The sequence below is a fragment of the Typopeltis vanoorti genome, chromosome 21 (genome assembly GCF_054136105.1).
Source record: "Typopeltis vanoorti isolate ZY-2024b chromosome 21, IOZ_Tvanoo_1.0, whole genome shotgun sequence".
Lineage (NCBI taxonomy): Eukaryota > Metazoa > Arthropoda > Arachnida > Uropygi > Thelyphonidae > Typopeltis > Typopeltis vanoorti.
This window is the reverse complement of record NC_143569.1, coordinates 40,267,625-40,290,239: the sequence shown is the minus strand read 5'-3', so window position 1 is coordinate 40,290,239 and position 22,615 is coordinate 40,267,625. Positions and strand designations below refer to the sequence as shown.

Below are 22,615 nucleotides of genomic sequence, written 5' to 3'. Positions count from 1 at the left end.
GATTCCTACATCCACCAAAACCGCCACATGACCCCATGAAAAAACCAGGCGTCTATGAGATTCATTGCTCTTATGGCATTTCTTATGTAGGCCAGACGGGAAGGTCAGGAGAGATCTGCATGTAAAAAACATTGAAAAAAGAAGGGAGCACAAATTAGGTTTTAGCATTCCATATAGCCACTACTGGCCATCAAGTACTCTGGCAACAGATAAACATGTCATATATTGATAATAATTGTTCCACAAGAAAATTTAAAGAAGCCACACAAATGCTTAGGATCACTACACAGTGTAATAAAAATCAAGGCTTGATTTTACATCAAGTGAGATCTGCCTTCGTCAAAAATTTAACTGCCACAGACCTAGGATACAGCACATGTGAACCACAGAATGTGGCAACAACTAGCAACGTTCCAGCATGCATACAGTAATGAATATATCATTTGTATTCTGGTTTCTCAATTATTTAACAGTTGAAGTTATTAAAAACATCTAATATGTGTAATTAATTGTCAATAAGCTCTTGTTGTGTAAAACTTTATATACCATTACCCCTGATGATGTAAGTCTTACGATGCACAAAACTTGTCGGGTTTTTTAATTGTTTATTTTTAATAAACTCTTTATATTAATATGTGGTCTCAATACTGAAAACTACCTACAGAAGGATGTAGCTAATTCTGACTGGATGTCCAGCTCTTCAGTGACTGAGCTAATCAGTCACTGAAGAGCATTTTAAAAAGGTACACACATGTAAATGCCACCCACACAAAAGGTTGTACCCTGAGTGAGCAATGGGACAAACGATCTGGACAGAAATGTCTTTCCAAGCCCATTCAGCACTTCATTAAACAGAGTTGTTGTTTCACATTGGGGAAACAACCATCCTTATCTACAATCTGAACACATTCACATATTCACGCCCACATGTAGGATTCAAAGGTATAGTCTGTTGGTCAAAGGGCAGGTATGCTATCTATTCAGCTAACTAGGCTGGCATAACCAGGTTACAAGCAACATTCTTGCCTTCTGCATAGGAAGAATGAATATAAGCAGATTATCAAAATATATAATTATATTTGATGAATTACAACAGAAAAACTGAATTACACTCTAATAACAGATAAAAATATTCAATGAGAAGTTGTCTTATAACACAGTAAAGCTATACAGCATAGATAAGTACATGAGAGAAAAGTGGGGAATAAGACTAAAAATGAAAATAAGCACACAGCCATGATAAAGATAATTTAACTAAATTAAATAGTTAATATAGCTATTTGTATGTTAATGGCAAACTCTAAACCTTTAAAGAACAGTGAACTTTCATCATCTATTAACAGCTTGCATGAAATATTAACAACAGTGCTGTCTGCAGGCTTGGCTGTAACTCCAAAAAAACATTCCCATTATGGATTTCATGTTTAACACTGATAAAAAAAAAAAAATGGCCTTCTTGAAATTTCATATCTATTGCAAATAGAAACTGATTTGAAGCTGCTTTTAGCTCTAAAATTTTAGCTCTGAATTTTTAGCTCTATCTTCTCTTAAATGTAACAATTACAACAGCTATTAAACGTCAGGCTGTAGTCATTTTGGAAACTCAACATTTTACCATGTGATTATTCTACATATCCCTGCATCTCCAGAGATGCAGGGATATGTAGAATAATTGTGGATTGCAGAGATTGGCTGATAGGCAAAGAAGAGGGGATATGATAGAAACATTTAAATTACTGAAATGTTTTTATAGGATTGATGCAGGGGAAATGTTTCAGCTGTGTGATAGTGATGGAAGAACAAGAGGTCATCCCTGGAAATTAAAGAAGAGCGTGGTTAACAAAGGTGTCAGAACAAGGTTTTTTGCTTGGAGGGTGGTGAATGAGTGGAATTCATTGCCTGACTTAGTTGTGAGCTCTTCGTCTGTAAATGAATTCAAGAAGAGATATGACAGATATTGTTTTGCTAGTTTGGGTCTCCCGCGATGAGTCTACTGACTCCATGGAGATACCCGTAATAATAATAATAATATCCAAAATCACAAATGAACACATAAAGAGCCTTCCAAGATGAAGAGTGCAATTTTGAGACAAAGACAATCAACAAGATTTAAGATCATCATGCTAGAGCTCCAAGATTAGAGAATCAGTGATTCAAAGATGATTTTCCATGAGGAAAACATTCCTTTACTGTCAATTTTATACATAGAATTGACAGTCCAAAGTCTGTACATTCGACTGTTCAATTCTATTGACAGTCCAATGTACAGACTTTCTCAACATCTTTTGAAAGTTCTCTCCTCATTTATTGGAAACTCACCATCATTTGTTAATTTTCTTCAAAAAAATTTAGTACCAAAAGTTGCTGATAGCGACAGATGCATCACTCATTCCAGCTGGGTATGTGGCGCATTACAATGATAATAATAATAATTAAACTAAAACAACAAATTGCGAGACACAGAAATTAATGTAGTGATTGAACTCACAGGAAATAATGTTTTATTCATCAGAATCAGGGTCCCCTGGACCACATACACAATTTTTAATGTGCTGACCTTTCTTGTGTACAACAAATTGCATCCAGTGTGCGACATGCTCTACAGCTGAGCTTAAGGAGTCGGATTGGATGTTCATAACAGCCCGTTTTTTGTTCTCTTTCAAGACATGCAAGTTGGGAATGCCACCAACATACACAATGGATTTCAAATAACCCCACAGCCAAAAGTCACATGGAGTGATGTCCAGGGATTGAGGAGACAATGCCGTTGGGGAAAAACTGACTGATAACCCTCTCATTAATAAAATGCTGGCGTAAAAGGCACTGTACTGAACTTTCAGTGTGATGGAGCTGTGCTCCATCCTGCATAAAAATTATGGAGTCCAAACATTGTCTTTGCTGCAATGCAGGAATGACAAAATTTTCCAGCATTCGTCGATAAATCTCTCCAGTAATGGAGCAGGTTACAGGACCCGTAGGGGTAATACGCTCAAAAAAGTATGGTCCTATTATGAAATCGACTGTGAAGCCACACCACACGGTTACTTTTGGAGAATGCAGTGGTACTTGCTGGATCGCTTGGGAATGTTCAGATGCCCAAATTCTGCAGTTGTGAGTGTTAACCGACCCATTCAGATAAAAATGAGCCTCATCACCTCACAATATTCTCCAAGGCCAGTCATTGTCAACCTCCATTCAAGCAAGAAACATTAGTGCGAAGGTCATGCGCTTATCATAATCAGCGGTAGTTAGGGCTTGCACACGACTGAACTTATAAGGATAGAAGTGAAGCATTTTCCATAAGATTTTCCAGACTGTACCATAAGCCATATCAAGTTTGCAAGCTATGGTACGAGCATCTGGACCAGTAATGGTCCCTGTGTCATCGAACACCGCAGTAGCAACATCTGTTACTGTCTCTTCTTGCATTGCTTTCCATCCTCTGCCAGGTCTAACTCCTAGTGATCCAGTTTCTTCAAACTTCTTAATCATAGCTTTCAGTGCTACAGCTGACATAGGACCTGTACGCAGGTTATGAAGCCTTCAAAATTCCCGAAGGGCCGCTACGGCATTGCACTGTTTAAGGTAAAACAACTTAACAAGTAAAGCACGCTGAGGCAAGGTAGGAAGCATATTGACCACAATTCATCAGTCATTCGAATAACTGCCTGAATGTTCCCAATCCCTTTTTAAATGGAATTGGTGGCGCTGCTGCTGTCAAGTATGCACAGTAAAATTTGCATAATCCTTTTAACCTGCATTTACTGCGAATATTTGACTGCTTTTGGCTCTGCCAGTGACAAAATTTCCCCTATCGGTGACTTTTGGTATTAAATCTTTTTTTCGAATTCATCTCCCCATACCTTCGAAAGTCTCAATATAAAATGTGGTCTCATTCTGTGTATTAGTTTTGCTATAGAAACAAACTTAGAATATGTCTTCCAATCATTTCTATATTTCATAATATTTACCTCTTATGTGTATACACACACACAAACACTTCTTGGTGTAGAATATGAAGGTATATATCATTTACCGAAATATATACACTTATATTCTTGGTGTACAATATGAAGGATTATTTACAGAATTTACAGAAAAGGAACAAAATATGAGTAAAGGAAATGAAGTTGTGGTACTGATTACTAGTTCCTCAAAAATTACTGAGAAAATTTGTAAAAATCTTGTTGCTTGACATAGATACAGATTATTAAAGGTGTAGCATTTATAGGAAAAGCAAAGATGACAAATTTCATTTTCCAAAAAATCAAGCTCAATGTAAACTACTGCAGTTATCCATTCCAAATTTATCTTGGATTTCAGTCTTGTCTGACCAACCTCAAACTTATTTCTTACAACAACTCAGTTTGTGCAAGACTATGTTTCAGTGCCTTCATTACCTTCTTATTTTGGATTCAAGATATCAGTTTCCTTTGAACATGCCAAATAATAACCCTCTTTATTAACATTTAATGCAACTCAAAAAGAAATGAATGGAAACAGAAAACAGAAAGTCAAACTCACCCTGAAAACCAGTTTAAATTATTTGGGGATCTATACAGTAAGTGGTAGATGAGTTATTCTGGTGTAATACCAACACTTTGCTTACCGGAAGCTTGAAATGGCCAAAAACCATGTTTGGATTCTAGAACAACTGGAATCCAATTTCAATAGATTCTGGAATTGATTTAGTACATTTTCCTAATTTCTTCCAGCATGCAAAAGAGATATGTTTTCAGAATAACTTCATCCATCATGGATAGATCTACTTCTTCTTTTCAAGAGTAAATTTTTAAAATGGTTATTCTATAGACTGGGTACTAGATAGTATACTGAATGAACCATAATGGTACTGCTTTAGAAGGCTCCAAGGCCAAGTGGAAAAAAAATTATGTTGCCATTATTCCAATTGTGCTTGGAGGGAGACCAAGTAGCAGTATATGAGGACACAGACAAGGCCATGATTTGCAAGGGTTGGGCAAAATTCTCCTTGTATTAGTAAGAAATCTAGCACAGAATATTCCATGTCTCTTCCAATTTCAACTCAAACTGCAACCATGAAAAGTCAAGCAAAAAGAAACAGATTACATGATGATAAAGTCAAACTGCCGAAAGCCTTCAAGATTCACTTTACAAATATACAGTATGTTCCAACCATAGCAACGTTCCTTTCTGTTGTCATTCTCCAAACCTACAACTATTTTTCCTAATAGAACCTCATCATCATCTTCAAACAGTACACATTCTAGTTTTTCCAACTGCACCTTCATTCAAGACGTGCTATGTCAAAGTCAGAGTGGTAGGTAAGGGAAGTCAGCAAGACAGATCCATAATTTCAGGACAAGGATTGGGCTCTGAGGACTTGGCCAGTTGGGTGCCTTCTCATAAAATGCCTCAAGCTGTGTGGTGTGCTGGATGGTCCACCTGGCCCAGCCAATTTGGCTGGCAACCAATAACTGGCATGGATCAGGGGAATCCGACTGTCTAATACAAAGCATTGCAATAGCCACTGAGAGGTGCTGCTACTGTGTCATCCCTGCCCATTCGTGTGAATGTTTAAGTGAAAGAATATCAATCATGACTGAGGGAGAATGGCAGGAGTGAGAATGATTCTCATCGAGGTAGATGTGTTGGAAGAAGCTCTGGTTCTGCCAATGAAATAAGATAGCCTGTATTTAAAACTTCTGCCTACCTCTATTTTAGAGAGGATCCCATAGAGAGAATGCTGAGTGCTACTCTTAGAAAAGTGGAAGCGTTCCATTCCACACTTGTGCACAGGATGTAGGAATATAGCTCTCTGGTGATGACATCATTAGACCCACAAGGAGGCAGTATACTCTAGAAAAACTACACCCTACTACAGCAATTGATGGGTCTGACTTTCTTGTCTGACTCTGTAATGATGGCATTCATTAGAATGGATTGTGATCTCAAAGGGATGAACCCAATGACTATCAATGGCAAGTTGCAAGAGTGATCTCCTTTAGGATATAAAATAGCAAGTAGAGCATGCTCATGAAGTGATAGGTCAGGGCAGGTAGTCAAGTTAGTATGTAAGTTAGCTATATATGTTAGGTGGAGATTCATGTGCTCTGTCAATCAGATTAAGATGAGTGTCTGACTAACCGAATCTGTGGTAACCCTGACCTGGCATTAGGGAGGTGCTGGACAATTGCTGCACACATATGGTTGAGCTACTGAGGTCATATCCTGGGTAGATGCATGGCCACGTCATGCTTCATGTGCATTAGGAATTGAATGCCTTTAGGTTCTTAATGTGGGATTATGAATGAACACATCTACGTCAGAATCCCATCTAGCCACTGCAACGACACTGTTTGTGCCTCATGTGTAGAAAGGCACACTAGCTGGAGTTGCTTTCATGCTGTTATGGTGCATTAAGGCAGATGCTGAGACTATGCAGTCACTACTTCCTATGCCGCACCATTCAGGTGTGACATGCAAGTGCCAAATCGTCTGGATATGACCTAAGTCCTGGTCTGGGTGTTGTGCTTAGAGGAGCAACCACCATACTACATTCTATTGAGATTCATTCTGTCAGTTTCCAACTTAGAATTTTCTTCGCTCCATTTTTTCCCTCCATCTTCTAAGATTAAATATTTCTCTCACATGCCATATCAAATTCATTTGCTATCTCTATTGCTCTCCTAAAGCTGCCAATCATCCTGAATTTTTTGAATTTCCTTTCTTAAAATCCTGATTTTCTAAACCACAACTTTTCTAACAGTGAGTTCATCTTCCTCGATGATTAAAATATTCAAACCTCCAACTGGCCTTTTTAATTCAAATCAAGTAAAGTTGATGAGATTTTTTTTTATCATCAATGAACTCACAAAAATTGTTCACCTACCAGAAAATTTAATTTATTAAGAAATCAAAATTGATGGTTCTGATCAGCAGAAAAACACCATCCAAATACAAATCCCCACTGAAAGTAATCACAACATTTCTGTATAAGGACACAATACATTTACTAAAGCAAAGGTACATAAATAATTTTCCTAATACTTCAGTCCAGACTGATAACAAACTGGACTTTCATTCAGATTATGTCAAATATGTAGACAAAATATTCCTAATTACAAACATGGAAAACTCAAAAAGAATTTATTTTTCAAACTTAACAAAGCAGAAAACGATGTGAATAAAGTATTTCAAAGTTATCATTGCCGGTTCCCAGCAAAACTCAAAACCAGTATTCTCCACAAATGGTTGAGCAAAGGGTATTTTCAATTTTCCCACTATCGATTTTCCTATTACCTATTCAACAATAAGTGAGTCATTTTACACTTCACTTTCAAATCCAAAATATTATTAAATTTACAACCGATAGTGCCATCTCACATGGCCTTGACCAAAAATCAGGTGTATCCATACCTAATTTCTGTTCTCTGTCTAAAGATTTTTAAACAGAAGATAACTGAGAAAAGTGAACAAATCTAGAAGCAGAAATCTCACAGCCCTTGCTTTTCAAATGTCAAAAACTTGCACATCTCCATATATCAAACAAATCTGTGAACCTTTAACCCAACATGTCCATACCAAAGATCAAATAACTCAGGAAATGGCCAAAAAAAGACCTGGAAAAACTTCCCCAAGTTGTGACTAGAATCGAATGTATAATATCTTTTTTCAGGCAGTCTAGTGCTATAGAAACTAATGACATTTCCAGGTCTACACAGGTGCCTCTTCTGTTTCAGTAATGCTGCTTATATCAACATGGTATTTCTACAGATCCTCTGTTAGCCTCACATATTTTCCAATGATGCTTCTATAATGTTGATATAACATTTTTATCTTGAATTCTGGAGTTTGTTCCAATAGATAACTTCATTCACCCAGGTTTCCTGATGAAAAATGTCAGGTTTTTTTTATTATTTTTATAACCAAGTGATAGCCAGATTCAGCATGACATTTAACCATGTTGTACCACCATATTTGCAGATATTATGCCAATACAGAATTGGCTTGCTATCCCAAACTGCAAGCCCATCATTGTTAGCAGAATACCCAGGTGAATACCAATTATCAGGTGTGCAACAAGAATTAAATATTGCAAAGCGAATTCTGTCAGACACCGCAATAGTAAAACTAATATGAAAGTTTACTGCTGGTTACCAATTTACTAAAGCATATTTCCTACTTGAAATATGATTGTGGGAAGAGATCTTTCAAAATTGCTCCGTTTGAGACTATAATTTTAAAAGAATTCTTGAAACTGAAATCTGTTGCAGTGGTCAACCAATAAGAGAAGCCAAAAAGAAAAGTGCTGCATAATTTTTGGACAAGTCCTTTATCACTAAAATAATATTTAACAGATAAGCTACTATTAAGTAGCAGCAATTTAATATAATTTACTTATATAAATAGTTAATACTGTTATAATGATGATAATATAATATATATATATATATATAGAAACTAAATTTGTGCACAACATATGAACATAAGAAACTAACAGATTTATCTGACCTTATCAAGTTCAGCACATGAAAGAAAATCTTTTGATGAGAGAAAACTTGTGAGACTTTGTCCTTGTTGTGGTACAGGAAAGAAACACTCAGTTGGCACTACAATACGACTATCTAGAAAAGGCAAATGGATCACACTGTCAAAGCAGCATCAAAATGAGCATGAAGATAATAAAGAACACTTCTTTACTGAATTTTAACCAAACTAATCACTACTTCTTTTTTTTTTTTGTAATGAATAATGTGTGAACAAAAAAGTTAATTTGATTTTCCTTTAAGCAAAATGTGATCATCTTTATAAATCTGAATATACTGAATTCGAATTAGATTTCAGAATTTTTGCATCGTCCAAATAATTCCTAAGGGAAGTATCAGTGCAATGACAACTACTGAGAATGGAAATTTTTACCATGTCCTATATGGTGGGAAAGAAGTCCAAATGTGAATCAAGGAAATGTGCCCTAACCAACTTATCATAATGCAGGGATTTATAGCATTTTGCACTTCACTCCTAATCGTCAGTACTGACTTTGTCAAGGAAGTTCAAACAAATAAGGGAATTGTGTTAATTTATCTGCATAATTTAGTTCATCAAAATAGGTGTCACTCATAATTCCATATATAAGAGCCAATAAAAAATGCTTCTATGAAGTTTTGCTTTATTATTTCCTTTACATTGGAAATTTATTACTAAAATGAAATGTTTTTAGTGTCCTTATTTAGAAATTTAACAGAGCCCAGCCTAATTACAAAGTGGTGACAAAAACTTTCTTCATCTATAAGAAAATATAGTGTCTGTGTAGCAAGGTGAAAATAGTATTTGTTTCCACAGCTCAAAATCACTAGTAAATGACTACTCTAAGTTCAATTCAAGTGAATAGAGAAAACCTTTCTCAGGCCTTTTTATCAGCTGGTTCCCAAAGCTAATCAAATTTTGGGATAGTCAACTATGGTTTTTCCTTGGGGAATGCAGGTTCTTAACTATACAATTCAAACAAAATCAACCATGCAACTCTATTTCAAACAATAATAATATATAGTGTTAAAGACCACAAGATGACAACAGTCATCTGCTGTACTCTCATTACCAAATGCATTTGGATCACAGACAGTCCTGGGGGAGATATCAGTAATGGATACACATGGAGACTGACTGGATGTTGATTTTCAAAAAAAGCAGAGCTAAACACCCACTTACTCCCTTTGGAGAAAACAAGGTGTTAGGGGATTTATTTAATTTTCATGTAAAGCTGTAAAATAATCATCTATCCTGGACCGAGTTTATGAAATTAATGATAATATTTGCACTGGGCATAATAAGAACAGTTTTAGTGCATGCAAATAAACCAACCATTTCTCCTGATGTAACTCTCTAGTCATAGCCCATTTTAAATGGAAGGTTATTATTAAATGGGTATCTCCATGGAATCAGAACTCATCGCAGTAGATGCAAATTAATCTTTACACACAGAATACCGATTTACACACAGAACACCTCTCCTTAAACTCGTTTATTGGGAGAATTAGTTGCATGTGCAACTAATTCTAACAATCTATTCCAGTCATTCACCACTCTCCAAGCATAACATTGTCCTCACACCCTTACTACCCAAAATTTTCACTACTTCCATCTCTATTTGTAATGCAATGAAAATTTATTGTGTCAATCATATAGAATCCTTTTAATAACATAATTTTTATTATGTTCCCTCTTTTCTGCCTATCAACTTTTGCACCATATACATCTTCAACCTATTCTCATAGGGAGCATTCCACAATCTATCACCAGCTTAGTCACTCATCTCTGAATCCTCTCCACCACCTCCTGATCTCCAAGAAACCCAACTGACCAAATTTGTGCAGAGTAGTCAAGATACAACTGAATCATAGACTTATAAAGAGTGACAATAACAACCTCCCTGGCATTACTTGTTAGTATATTTTTTGAATAACAAGTAATCCTTTCAGCCTATTTTACCAACTTTTGCAATATGCCCTCTCTGTCCACAATTACATCCAGATCTCTAGTCTCATTTCCCTGCAATCCAGAACCATTAAATGTGACAGACAGTATGTAATCTTTTCAACCTAAAATGCATAACTTTATATTTTGCAACCTTAAATTGACAACTGTTATCCTTTGTCCACACTGCCAATTTATTTAAATCATCCTGCAGGTTATCTACATAACCTTGATCAACTATTTTCTTTCCCCAGTGTTGCATCATACAACTACTAAATCTTTCCCTATGACATCAACATACAAACTAAAAACCAGTTTCACTAGTACAGAGCACTGATGCATCATTCTCCTCCTCCTAGATTTCACTCCACCATATACTTCTGTCTGTCAACACTCCAACTCATGCCGCATATCTATTCTCATTTGATCCAACTTATATAATAATTTTCCATGCAATATTCAACCGAAATGTTTAAGTTGAATATTGCATGGAAATATTCATTCCAAAGAGAATGAATTATTGAGTTTTTGAGAGATAACAATCTCAAGCATTATGTAACAGAGGCTACACATGGTTTGAGGGTGTTGAATTTGATTATCTCATCAGAAGATATTGTTGTAAATGAAGTGTCACATCTTTCTCCAGTTGATGAAAGTGACCATGAGGTGATGGTCATCCATATCAGGATTTGGAAAATAATTATATGTGGAACTATAAGGCAAATGATTAGGACAAACTCAGAAGGAAACTTGCAGCAATATCATGGAACGAGGACTTGCATGGAAAGGAAATCAATGCTGCTTGCAATCTACTCAGGAATTATCTGGAAGAGACAATGAGTGAGTGCATTCCAAAGGTCAGGAGATTAAATAAGGTAGTTGTAAAATGGATGACTGAAGAGGAAGCATGTAATCTGGAAGAAAAGGCACTATAGAGGCAAGAAAGATGAATGGAGATAATCAGTTACATGAGATGTACAAAGAACAAGCAAGGAAGGTGACTTACTTAGCAAGGGTAGCACAAGTGCGGTATGAGCAGTAGTTAGCAATAACGGTAAAAGAAATCCTAGGGAGTTTTTTCATTATATGGCCAGTAGAAGGAAGATGATGCTGGTCAGTGATAATGGGATTATGATAAGCAGTGAAGAGGATATAGTAGAGGTGTTTAATGAGTAGTTCATTAAAGTATTCCATCCTTGTGACTGTAACATAATGCAGAACTTGAGAGCAGTGGAAATGGAGGAGAAACCACTGATGGTGAGTAAGCAACAGATATATGAGGAATTAAGTAAACTTGATGTCGACAAGGCCAATGAACTTGATGGTATATCACTGCATGTCTTGAGGGAATTTCAGCGAGTTAACAGCTTTACGTACATTTTTAACATGAGTCTTAGATCAGCCCAGGTCCCAAAGGAATGGAAAGATAGCAAAACTGTTCTGCTTCATAAAGGAGGTGATAAGACTAAGGCTTTGAATCATAGGCCAATCTGCTTGTCTGGAGTTATGGTCAAGGTGTTGGAGAAGCCAGTGAGGACAAGGATTCAGAACCATGTGGACAGCAGTATTCTCTTTAATAGACAGCATTGGTTTGCTAAAGGAAGATCAAGGGGGATGCATATACACTAGCATATTTCAATTTTTCAAAGGCTTTCAATAGATTATCACATGATTAACTAGTAGTTAAATTGGAACAGATGGAGTTGGATAATAGATTAGTGCATAGGATTGGAGACTGGCTGTCTGATAAGTATTAACAGGTTGTATATAAAGGAGTGATATCCCAGAAGAGGAAAGTCACTAGTGGTGTGCCAACAGAGGTGTGTTTTGGGGTCACTGTTGTTTAATATGTATATAAATGACATTGGAAAGGGCTCAAATTGTGATATACAGTTGTTTGCAGTTGATGCAAAGTTGGGGAGAGTTATGAGAAGTAGAGCAGATGTTGTAGCTTTGCAAAAGGACCTAAATAGACTGTCTGAATGGGCGAGTGTGTGTGTGGGGAGATGAGTTTATGTTGCAAAGTGTAAGGCTTTAAAATTTGGGAAGCAAAGATGGGATGCAGAGTATAGGATGGTGGGATATTTTGGAGGAGATGAAGAATTTGGGGGTTGGTGGATAGGGACTTGAAATTTCATGGACATTTTACTAAAATTGTGAGGACGACACAGTAGATTATGGGAATAATGTGGAGAACATATAGAAGTAAGGATGTTTTGATTCCATTGTACAAGACTTTGATCAGGCTGCATATGGATTACTGCACACAGATTTGGTCACCAGATTTTCAAAAGGAGGATGAGACGTTGGAGAGGGTCCAGAGATGATTGACTAAGCTGGTTTCCGGTCTTTAGAATGTCGAATATGAGGACAGATCGAGAGAATGCAAATTACAGAGCCTAGTATATAGAAGGAAGAGGGGGAGACATGATCAAGATGTATAAGTTGGTAAGGGGTGATTACCAGAATAGCATGGATATGATTTTTCATAGAATATTTGGAGATGAGGAAAAATGAGACCTTTCCTGGAAGCTGTATAAGGCAGGTGTGAGCAAGGTGGTGAGGAGTAGATTTATCTGCATGGAGAGTGGTGAATGATTGGAATGCATTGCTTGAGAGTGCAGGGACAGTTAACGCATTTAACGAGGTACGATGAGCTGCGTGAGAGAGAGAGTGAGTGGGACTTCCCATAATGAGTCTCGGCTCCATGGAGGTCTGTTGATTGTGGTGGTGATGATGATAATAATAATACAGTGGCATAACACAGTCAAAAAAATAAATAAAATAAAAATAAAATAAAGTATACAAAAGGATGGGCCGTTTTGAATTACGGTGGAAGGCAACTACAGCCTGTCCACTGTATCACATCTTCTGCTGGGTTTGTATTTTGCAAGACAAAAACAATCTCAGTTTCCACCTCTATATGAGACTGGCTATACAAGAAAAGCTCTTAAAAAGGTTCTCTACATCCTAGATAGGATTAAACACTAAGGGCACTGTCATTACATACTGTGCTGAAAAGGCACTAACACATACTGTGAATGATAAAGAGGAAGCTGGCAACCCAACCACAAGGGATGTAAGGCAGACCATAACTATAGTTTGGCAAAGAAAGTCTCTATGTCAGAGCTGATCAAATGCCCTGGAAGTGTCAAGAGTAGCTGCATTAGTTTCTCTGAATCTTTACATGGCTTGTCCAAAGGTGGGTACCAAAGGCTAGGATTAGAAATGAGGTTTGAGAGTGCTGGATTGATGTGAAGTCATTAGCCTCTATAATCAAGTAGCCCAGTAGTGAAGTTTGCGTGTGAAGTGACTTCACACGCAAACTTTGTGTGCTTACACTTGGATAAAGGATGAAACTAAGAATATAATTTCATGCATCTTTAATTTATAGTATAATCAAAACAACATCTCTAAACCAGAGTATTTTAGTAATAAGGTGTGATACCTTTTGGCTACTTGTATGTGGAAATATAACTTCTGCATTACTTCAATCTTGGTATCACTTCTGGGTCTGGCTCCCACTGATGAGTCCTCAATAAATGTCGAAACCGGTCTTGGTAGTGGCCATTCCCAAAATGCATAGCATTATACATGTCTGTAAGAATATGTGCATTGCATTATGGGATACTAAGGCAATTGATGTGAAGTCAAAGCCTCTATATACAAGTAACCTAGTCGTGAAGTGATTCATGTGCAAACTTTATTTGTTTACACTTGGATAAAGGATGAAACCAAGAATATAATTTCTTGGCATCTTTATAGTATAACCAAGTGGAAAAAACTTTCAAGCATTTAACATCTTTTTTGCAACCAGTGCAAACTCTTGCTAATAATATATTTCATCTGTAATAACGAAATGACACACTCAGTTGTGTTACAATGAAATCAACTAGTCATTTAATATCAGTTAGGCTAAAACCAACTAATTAAGCAAAACTATAGGTTAAAAAAACATTAAATGTATTTTAATTGCAGCTTAATGAACATATATTTATTTTATTTATTAAACTGCAGTGCAATACATTTAAAGTATTTCGATCTGGTACAAAAATACATATCCTTCTTTAAGAGGAGAAGACAGGGGAGGAGTCTGAATCCCACAAACTTCTCCCAGATATTCCATTAATAATATATATATATATATTTTTTTTTTTTTGGTATTGTACGCGCATTTGATGAACATAACATATATATATCAGTTTATAAGCAACAATTTATCAGATAAAGATAAATCATCAAGTACATCATTAAATTATTGACATTGTACACTTCAGATACAGTATAAATAATATATATCAGTTTATAAGCAACAATTTATCAGATAAAGATAAATCATCAAGTTCATCATTAAATTATTGACATTGTACACTTCAGATACAGTATAAATAATTTAATTTCTTGCCACATGTATAAACAAGACCATATAAAGCAAATACAACTGTGCTAAACATACATTTCAGAATACAACTAGAAACTCGTTTTCCTCAGATCCAACAATGTTGTGATTAAGCAAACATGGGGGGGGGGGTTGAACCATGCTTATAAGACAAAGTATATTCTTGGTATATGTTCATTATTCACGAATTTTATGTTCATCATACTAGCTGTATACATTTATGGACTTCCAAAGGCGAGCAAAAAAACATGCTCCCTTATGCCCAACAGTAGACTATAGGAATAGTTTGCTATAGTATGAGGGTTGTTCGATAAAATCGTGCAAAAATGAAAAAAACAATTTTTTGGGGGACAAACATTTTTTATTTTTCAACATATATGCTCAAGTTTTTTGATCACGTCCATACAGTATGATTTGTCCAACTCTTCAAAATAGGCAGTTGTTTTGGTAATCACCTCATCGTTTGATGAAAATATCTTTTCTCCCAGCTATTTTTTCATGTTTGGAAACAGATAGTAGTCTGAGGGGGGCCAAACCTGGAGATTGGGGGGGGGGGGGCAAAAGGACTTTGTAGTGTAAATCGAACAATTTTGCGGTCACGATTGCAGAAGAATGAACGGGTGCACTGTCGTGGTGAAAAAGAATCTTCTTTTTCACCAAGTGTGGTCGTTTTTCCTTTATTTCATTATTTAAACTATCCAGCAAAAATGCATAATACACTGGTAATTGTTTTGCCCTTTTCCAAGAAGTCTATGATGATTATGCACGAGCATCCCAGAAGATGGCGGCATATCCTTTCCTACTGAAAGAACAGTTTTCGCTTTCTTTGGTGCAGATTCTCTGCTTGCAACCCATTGTTTTGACTATTCCTTGGTCTCAGGCTGGTAGTGATGAATCCATGTTTCGTCCACTGCTACAAAACGATGCAAAAATTCCTCTGGATTCTGTTGAAACAGCTTCAAGCTGTCCTTGCAACAGTTCACACGTTGACACTTTTGATCCAGTGTGAGCAAATGCAGCACCCATCTTGCAGATAATTTTCTCACATGGAAATGTTCATGTAAAATATTATGCATGCTGTCATTTGAGATGCCCACAGTCTTAGCAATTTCACACACCTTCGCTCTTCTATCATCCATCACCATATCATGGATTTTTTTCAATAATTTCTGGAGTAGTGATCTCAACAGGGCGTCCAGAACATTTAGTGTCACTTGTGCTCATATGGCCATTTCGAAAGTTACTAAGCCACTTATAAACCGTTCTAATCTAAGGTGCAGACTCACCATAATGTTTATCATGCTTAGCTTTGGTTTCCTGAGCTGTTTTGCCTTTCAAAAAGTAATTTAATCACTACACGAAATTCTTTCTCGTCCATTTTTCACAAATCACGGTACTCAATTCAAATGAATTGAGTACCGTGATTTGTTCAAGAGCGATTCAAATGAATGCCAAACACAGAGCAATAGAGCTAGCTGACTGAAACTTAATGTGTGATCACCCAACAGTTGCCAGCAACTAAAAATAACCTCAACACGTACTGGTGGCACCATCTCTTTGAATCTACACAGACTTATCGAACAGCCCTCATAGAAGCATGACAGTGAATTTCAAAGATCAGTATGATCTTCGAATCATAATGATGCTATGGGACTTTTTGGTAGTTTGTTATAGTGAGTGAATTCCCTCTGACAGTGTTTGCTATAGTGAGGGTTGCTTTCTATATTTCTCATGGTTGGTCAAGTGATAAGCATATCTGTTCTCCAGCCAATATTCTGAAGGTTCAAACATTTGTGATTGTCTGGAGCTAAAGAAAGTTCCATGTCTGGTCTTCTGGACCATGTAAAAAATATTAATAATAAATAAATAATAATAATTAAACAATTATCACAGTGACATAATTGATGTTAATGAGATGAAGACAAAAACAGTAGATAGTCTTCTAAATACCAAGTACACCATGTCATATTCAGACAACGACGAACAAGGGAATAACCACAGTCTTCAATACCAAACATGAATATGATAATCCTGAATGGCAGAAAATAGAGTAGAGTGATGTGTACAAATATCAAAATGGGAATTGGACATTGAAATTTATCTGTACCTAATGTCCAACAGAAGATTCTATGAGTCAGTATAGAAGGTAGCCAATAGAAAAAAAAAAAAAAAGTTGGTCCTCATCGGGGATCTAAAAGCAGAACAGGAAATGAATATCAGACATATAAAAATGTATTAATATAATCTGGAAAAAAGGGCAAAGCTAATAATAACAGCAAGTACCTACTAGATTTCTGTTCAGAACATGGATCAGTCATTACTAACACCATGTTCTAACATAAAGAAGTGCACAAATATACATGGAGAGACAATACAAGGAATATAAGAAGAGTCTCGTTTCTATGTTATTATGCATAGTGATATCTTCCTTCTGGTTTGGAACACAAGAAATACAGACTATTTAAAATAGAAAATGATTCAATATTTAGTTTTGAGTAGAATAAAATTGAATAAGAGCCTCTAGCAAAGTTGGAATAGATAAAGCCTCTTGTCAGAAAGACCTCGGTTCGGTCCCTGTCCATGATGTGAGGAACATTTATCTGGTTTCTTTTGACTAAAGGTGAGTTTGCCAGTCTCATATGGAGATAGAGGGTTTTTTCACCCGGATACTCTGGTTTTTTGTCCCTCAGAACAGGCAAACTGGCCCAGTAAACACACACACATGGATCTACAATCCTGAATACTTAGTAAACACACACACACACACACACACACACACACACACACACACACACACACACACACACACACACACACACAGATCTACAATCCTGAATACTTACCTCTAAGGACAAGTATTCGTGAATACTTGCCCTTTGATGATATAGCACAGGAGTGATGAGCCGGCTACATTAATTCGTCGTAAACTCCCTCACTGGAGGACTCTACCCATCCTTAGGGATGGATGAAAAGGGAAAGAAAATTCGATAGCACATTGCAAAGAAAAACATGTATAATAAAATTTTTAAAAAAATCAACGTTGAGCAACTTTTAGAGGTGAAATATTGACTTAAGCATACAAATATTATAGAAGAAAAATGAAGGAGTTTGAAAACCATAATCAAACCTTGGAGACTCGTTGGCAACTTTGAAGAAAACACTGCATGATCCAACCAGAGATGTGGGAAGTTGTCTAAAATAATACAGAGAAATATGCAGGAAAACAAAGTGGGGTAAAAAAAAAAAAGTAGCTAAACAGAAGTCTTGGAGAGACTGATAAGGTGCAATCAGCAGTAGATGTGCACCCCTGAGACAGAAAAAGCCATCAAAAACATGAAATGTGGGGAGGCAGCTAAAGCAGACATTCAACCAGAAATGCTAAAGTGCAGATATGCATAAATATAAAAGTTTTACAATGAATATATTGCATAATTCAGATGGCATGGTTAGATCGAATTTAAGATGCCTGGAGTAGAGCACTCAACATATCCATCTATAAAAAGAGAAATAAAACTACATGAGAATTACTGAGGATTTTTCGTAATGAGTGATCCAGAAAAGATTTATACAAGTATACTTGAGAAGAGGCTAAGAAAAGTTGTCAAACAGAAAGCTGTAGAAGAACAAGATATGTTCATACCAAACAAGAATTGTCAGCATCAGATTTTCACTTTACTGCAGATAGTTGAGAAATTATTGGAATAGAACAAAGAACAATGTTCAAGTTTTGTAGAATCTCGAAAAGGCATATGGCAATATGCCAAAAGAAAAGCTTTTGAAATACTGCTACTGTATGATGTAAAGGGGACATTATACCAAGCAACACAGTCTATATTTAAGTTGTAAGTCAGCAGGTAGAATTAAAGGAAGTATAGGAAGATGGTTTGATGTTAAATCAGATATGAGTTACACACACTATCTCCACTGTTATTAATCATCTATGTGAATCACATTATGAAGGAAAGCAGCATTAAATCTGGTATCAAAATTGGAGATTTTAATCTCAGCTCTTTACTTAATGCAGATAATGTCATACTCAATACATTCACATCAGCATGAAGGACACTCTTGCTGCCAGAGAAAACATGTCCCATGGAAATTTCATGCCTGCATTTAAGTGGAAGTGTCACATACTGTGATGGCTCTTCTTTGTTTGTTATTTAGATCTGTCTTGATGTAAAATACAAAGGAGAGAAGAACAGGTGTGAATAGAAATGTTTCATTATTGGCAAATGAATTATTAATAATTAACATTTGTGATATTAGATCTGTGTGTCCTATAAGTTGCTGAGTGGAGCAAATAGCATGTGATTCTATAAATTCTAGATATGCATGTCTAGAATTTATAGAAACACAAACCTGTTTCTTCTCTTCCTCTTTGATTCCATCCACTTTTGTCCTCTAGAACAGCCTTCCTCATGAAGTATCCCTAAACAACTACAACATGCAGCTCTTCAAAAAAAAACATCAATAAACTTCTATCTCAATCCTCATCTGCACCCTCGTTTCCACACACAGCACTGATGTGCTTATAGGTCTCTCGACCTCTCATGTATCGATATACGAGGGCTGTTCAATAAGTAATAAGACTAATTTTACTGTCCCGAAACCACTCATCACAATATTAATTTCTGTGGAATAAAGAAATGTTGCTGTCTGTATTAACAAAAGAGGTGGATAGATGGCATATACGGGCTGATGTGCCAGAGTGTCACATGACTAAACACAAGCTTGTTTCGGCACGCCTAGGAGCTGCGACCAGTCGTTGAAATGGAAGCATCCTTGGAACAGCGTTATGCGATTAAATTTTGTGTGCATTTGCAAAAATCGGCATCGGACATTTTTAACATGATACGCAAAGCTTTCCATGATGAAGCAATGTCGAGGGCAAGTGTTTTTCGCTGGCATAAAACTTTTAAGGAAGGAAGGCAAAATGTAGAAGATCTTGAATGTGAGGGAAGACCTTCAACGTCCATCGCAGAGATGATGATCAACACAGCAGCAATTATCATCAAGGAGGATCGCAGAATTACAGTACGCCAGCTGCATGTTGTCTGGAATATTTCTGTGGGAAGTGTTCGCTCAATCATGGCTGAACATTTGGGACTGAAACGTGTTTGCGCCCGATGGATTTCCAAACTCTTGACACCGGAGCAAATGCAACATCGAGTGGATGTGTGCATAGAATGGAAAGAAAGAAAGATTGAAACAAGAAGGCGACAACTTCTTAAAACGCATCATTACAGCAGATGAAGCTTGGTTGTATCACTATGACCCTACAATGAAACAACAAAGCAGTGAATGGAAGCATCCGTCTTCACCTACCCGCAAGAAAGAAAAAACTGTAAAATCGGCTGGTAAAGTTATGACCATAATATTTTTTGACTACGAAGGCATTGTTTACCAACACGCTGTAGAACCCGGGAATACTGTAAACGGCTCATACTATGCAGATGTTTTTCGGACAATGGTACAGCACATCAGAAGGAAGCGTACATTGCTGAAGAATGGCTTCTTATTGCACCACGATAATACAATGCCACATATTGCTGGTTGTGTAGTGGATGTTTTGCAGAAGAACAACATAGATATTCTACCACACCCTCCATACAGTCCTGATCTCACACCGTGCAATTTCTGGCTGTTTCCTCAGCTCAAGAAACCATAAGGCCGCCATTTCGAAAGCAACAAAGCATGTGTAAAAGCTGCGGAGGCGGTTTGAAAGAAATCTCAAAAAAACAATGATGTATCTGGTAGTTCAGTAAATAACTATAGGCTAATCTAAAACTAAAAACATTGATCAGCTTATTCATTTAGGCATGGCAGGAATACATGTGAGTTGATTGGGCAGTGAATCATCTTATAAAATTCAATTATTTCTCTGTTTTACTTATATTTTGCAAATCCTACATTCATTACTTTTTTCTTTTTCTTTCTTTGTCAGCGGCTCTTCAGTCTTAACAATAATAGATATCTCACATATTATAGTATTTTCTTGTAGATCAACACTTCTTATAATACACAGAAGTATTCATTTTTATTCAGGTATAGATAAATTTTTACTACATCTGCAGTAAAAATTTATCCAAAGACTGGAATAAAAATGTTCCTAATTTGTGAAAAACAATCTGACCTCAACAGATGCTATACAGCAAAAGTAACAAAAACAAGTAGCTTTATTCTAATCTTTAAAGGTACCTGTGGCATGACTATAAACAATAAATTACACGATAACAACAGTAATTAACTTTAATGAAATGACAGCAAGTACAGATATTTCATATAGCATGTACTGATGATGTACTGTAGAAACATGCAAGTCAAAGAAACGGGAATACAAGGTACATACAGCAGTCAGTGGCCAAATCAGATATCGGCCATTCAGCCAAATGTGAATCAAAACGATAGTCTCTCCCAAAAGTTTGGGAGATTCTTATTTCATGTAAACATCAAAAATAGTTTTTAATAATATTATTTATTAAAATTAATTTCTAACACACGGAAACAGTATGTACTTTGCATTCCCGTTTCTTTGATTTGTATGTTCCTACACACAGATGATGTACTGTTATTTTTAGTAGGAAATATCTGTACTTTCATTTCATTAAAGTTAATTACTTTAACGAAAGTTACTTTCATTAAAGTAATTGTATTCAGTAAGTTTAAGTAGCTTTATTGTATTACTGAATACACTATAGACATTTTACAGTCTTTATACTACATTATTATTATTAAGACAGACTACCAGGGAGTCAGCAACTCACTGAAGGAGGCCACACACTACATGCACCATCTATTATACTTATTCTTGAATTCATTCACACTGCTTACACTCAAAACATCCAATGGCAATCCATTCCAATCACGCACCACCTTATGACAGAAAAATCTAGCCCTCACCCCTTCTTAGTAGCATTCATTCTCAGATTCCAAGGATGCCCTGTCAGCACGGTTAGCCTAGTGGCTTTGTGCTTCACAACCATATGCCTGGGGAAGGAGTGTCCTGGGTTCGATTCCCGTCGCCGACGTGAGGAGCTTAAGGATATTCCTCAGCCATAGCCAAGTTAGTCAGTCTTGGGCGTGGACAGCAGGGTTTTTTCCCAGTTTATCTGGGGTTTTTCATCCCGCATGCAGGCAAACCGGCCCCGTGAACACACACACGGATCTACAGCCATAAATACTTAGCCCCTCCATGAGGGGGCTCAACTCACCCCAACAGGGACAGGGGAGAAAAGGGAGGAAATCCCACATGAATAAATAAAAAGGATGCCCTCTTGTCCTTTCCCCACACCTCCATAAACTGAAAAATTTCATCAATTGAAATTCTGTATGACCCTTTCAGAAGTTTGTAAGTCTCAATCATATCACCCCTCTTTCTCCTGTTTCCTAGTGTCTGCAGTCTACAAATTCTCAGTGTGTCTTCATAATCAGTATTCCATAATCCTGATATCATTTTTGACACTCTCCTTTGTACTCTCTCCAATATATCAGAATCATAATGGAAACCAGACCTGCAAACAACAGTCTAAGTGAGGTCTTATCAAGGCCTCATAAAGAGGCAAAATGACATCCTTATCTTTACATGTGAACATTTGTTTCAGCATTGCAATTATCTTTTGAGTTATATTTGCAATCTTTGCTACATGGCCCCTGAACTTCAACTTCCTATTGTTAGATCCTGAATGGAGGATTTCTAAGAAGTTGTTCATTCAGAATCTAATGTGGGTAATTTAACTAATTTAAGATAATACCTGCACACCA

General features: G+C 36.6%; 1 protein-coding gene across 2 annotated transcripts in view; it reads right to left on the bottom strand.

The window, feature by feature from the left end:
- The window catches only part of Rubicon (run domain Beclin-1-interacting and cysteine-rich domain-containing protein rubicon), a 357,235-nt gene that overhangs the window by 206,945 nt on the left and 127,675 nt on the right, over window positions 1-22,615 (bottom strand). For both annotated transcript variants that reach the window (XM_090410954.1, XM_090410955.1), the window contains exon 6: window positions 8,494-8,606. In XM_090410954.1, the coding sequence (XP_090267080.1) occupies window positions 8,494-8,606 (113 nt within the window). The remainder of the gene's footprint in view (window positions 1-8,493; window positions 8,607-22,615) is intronic.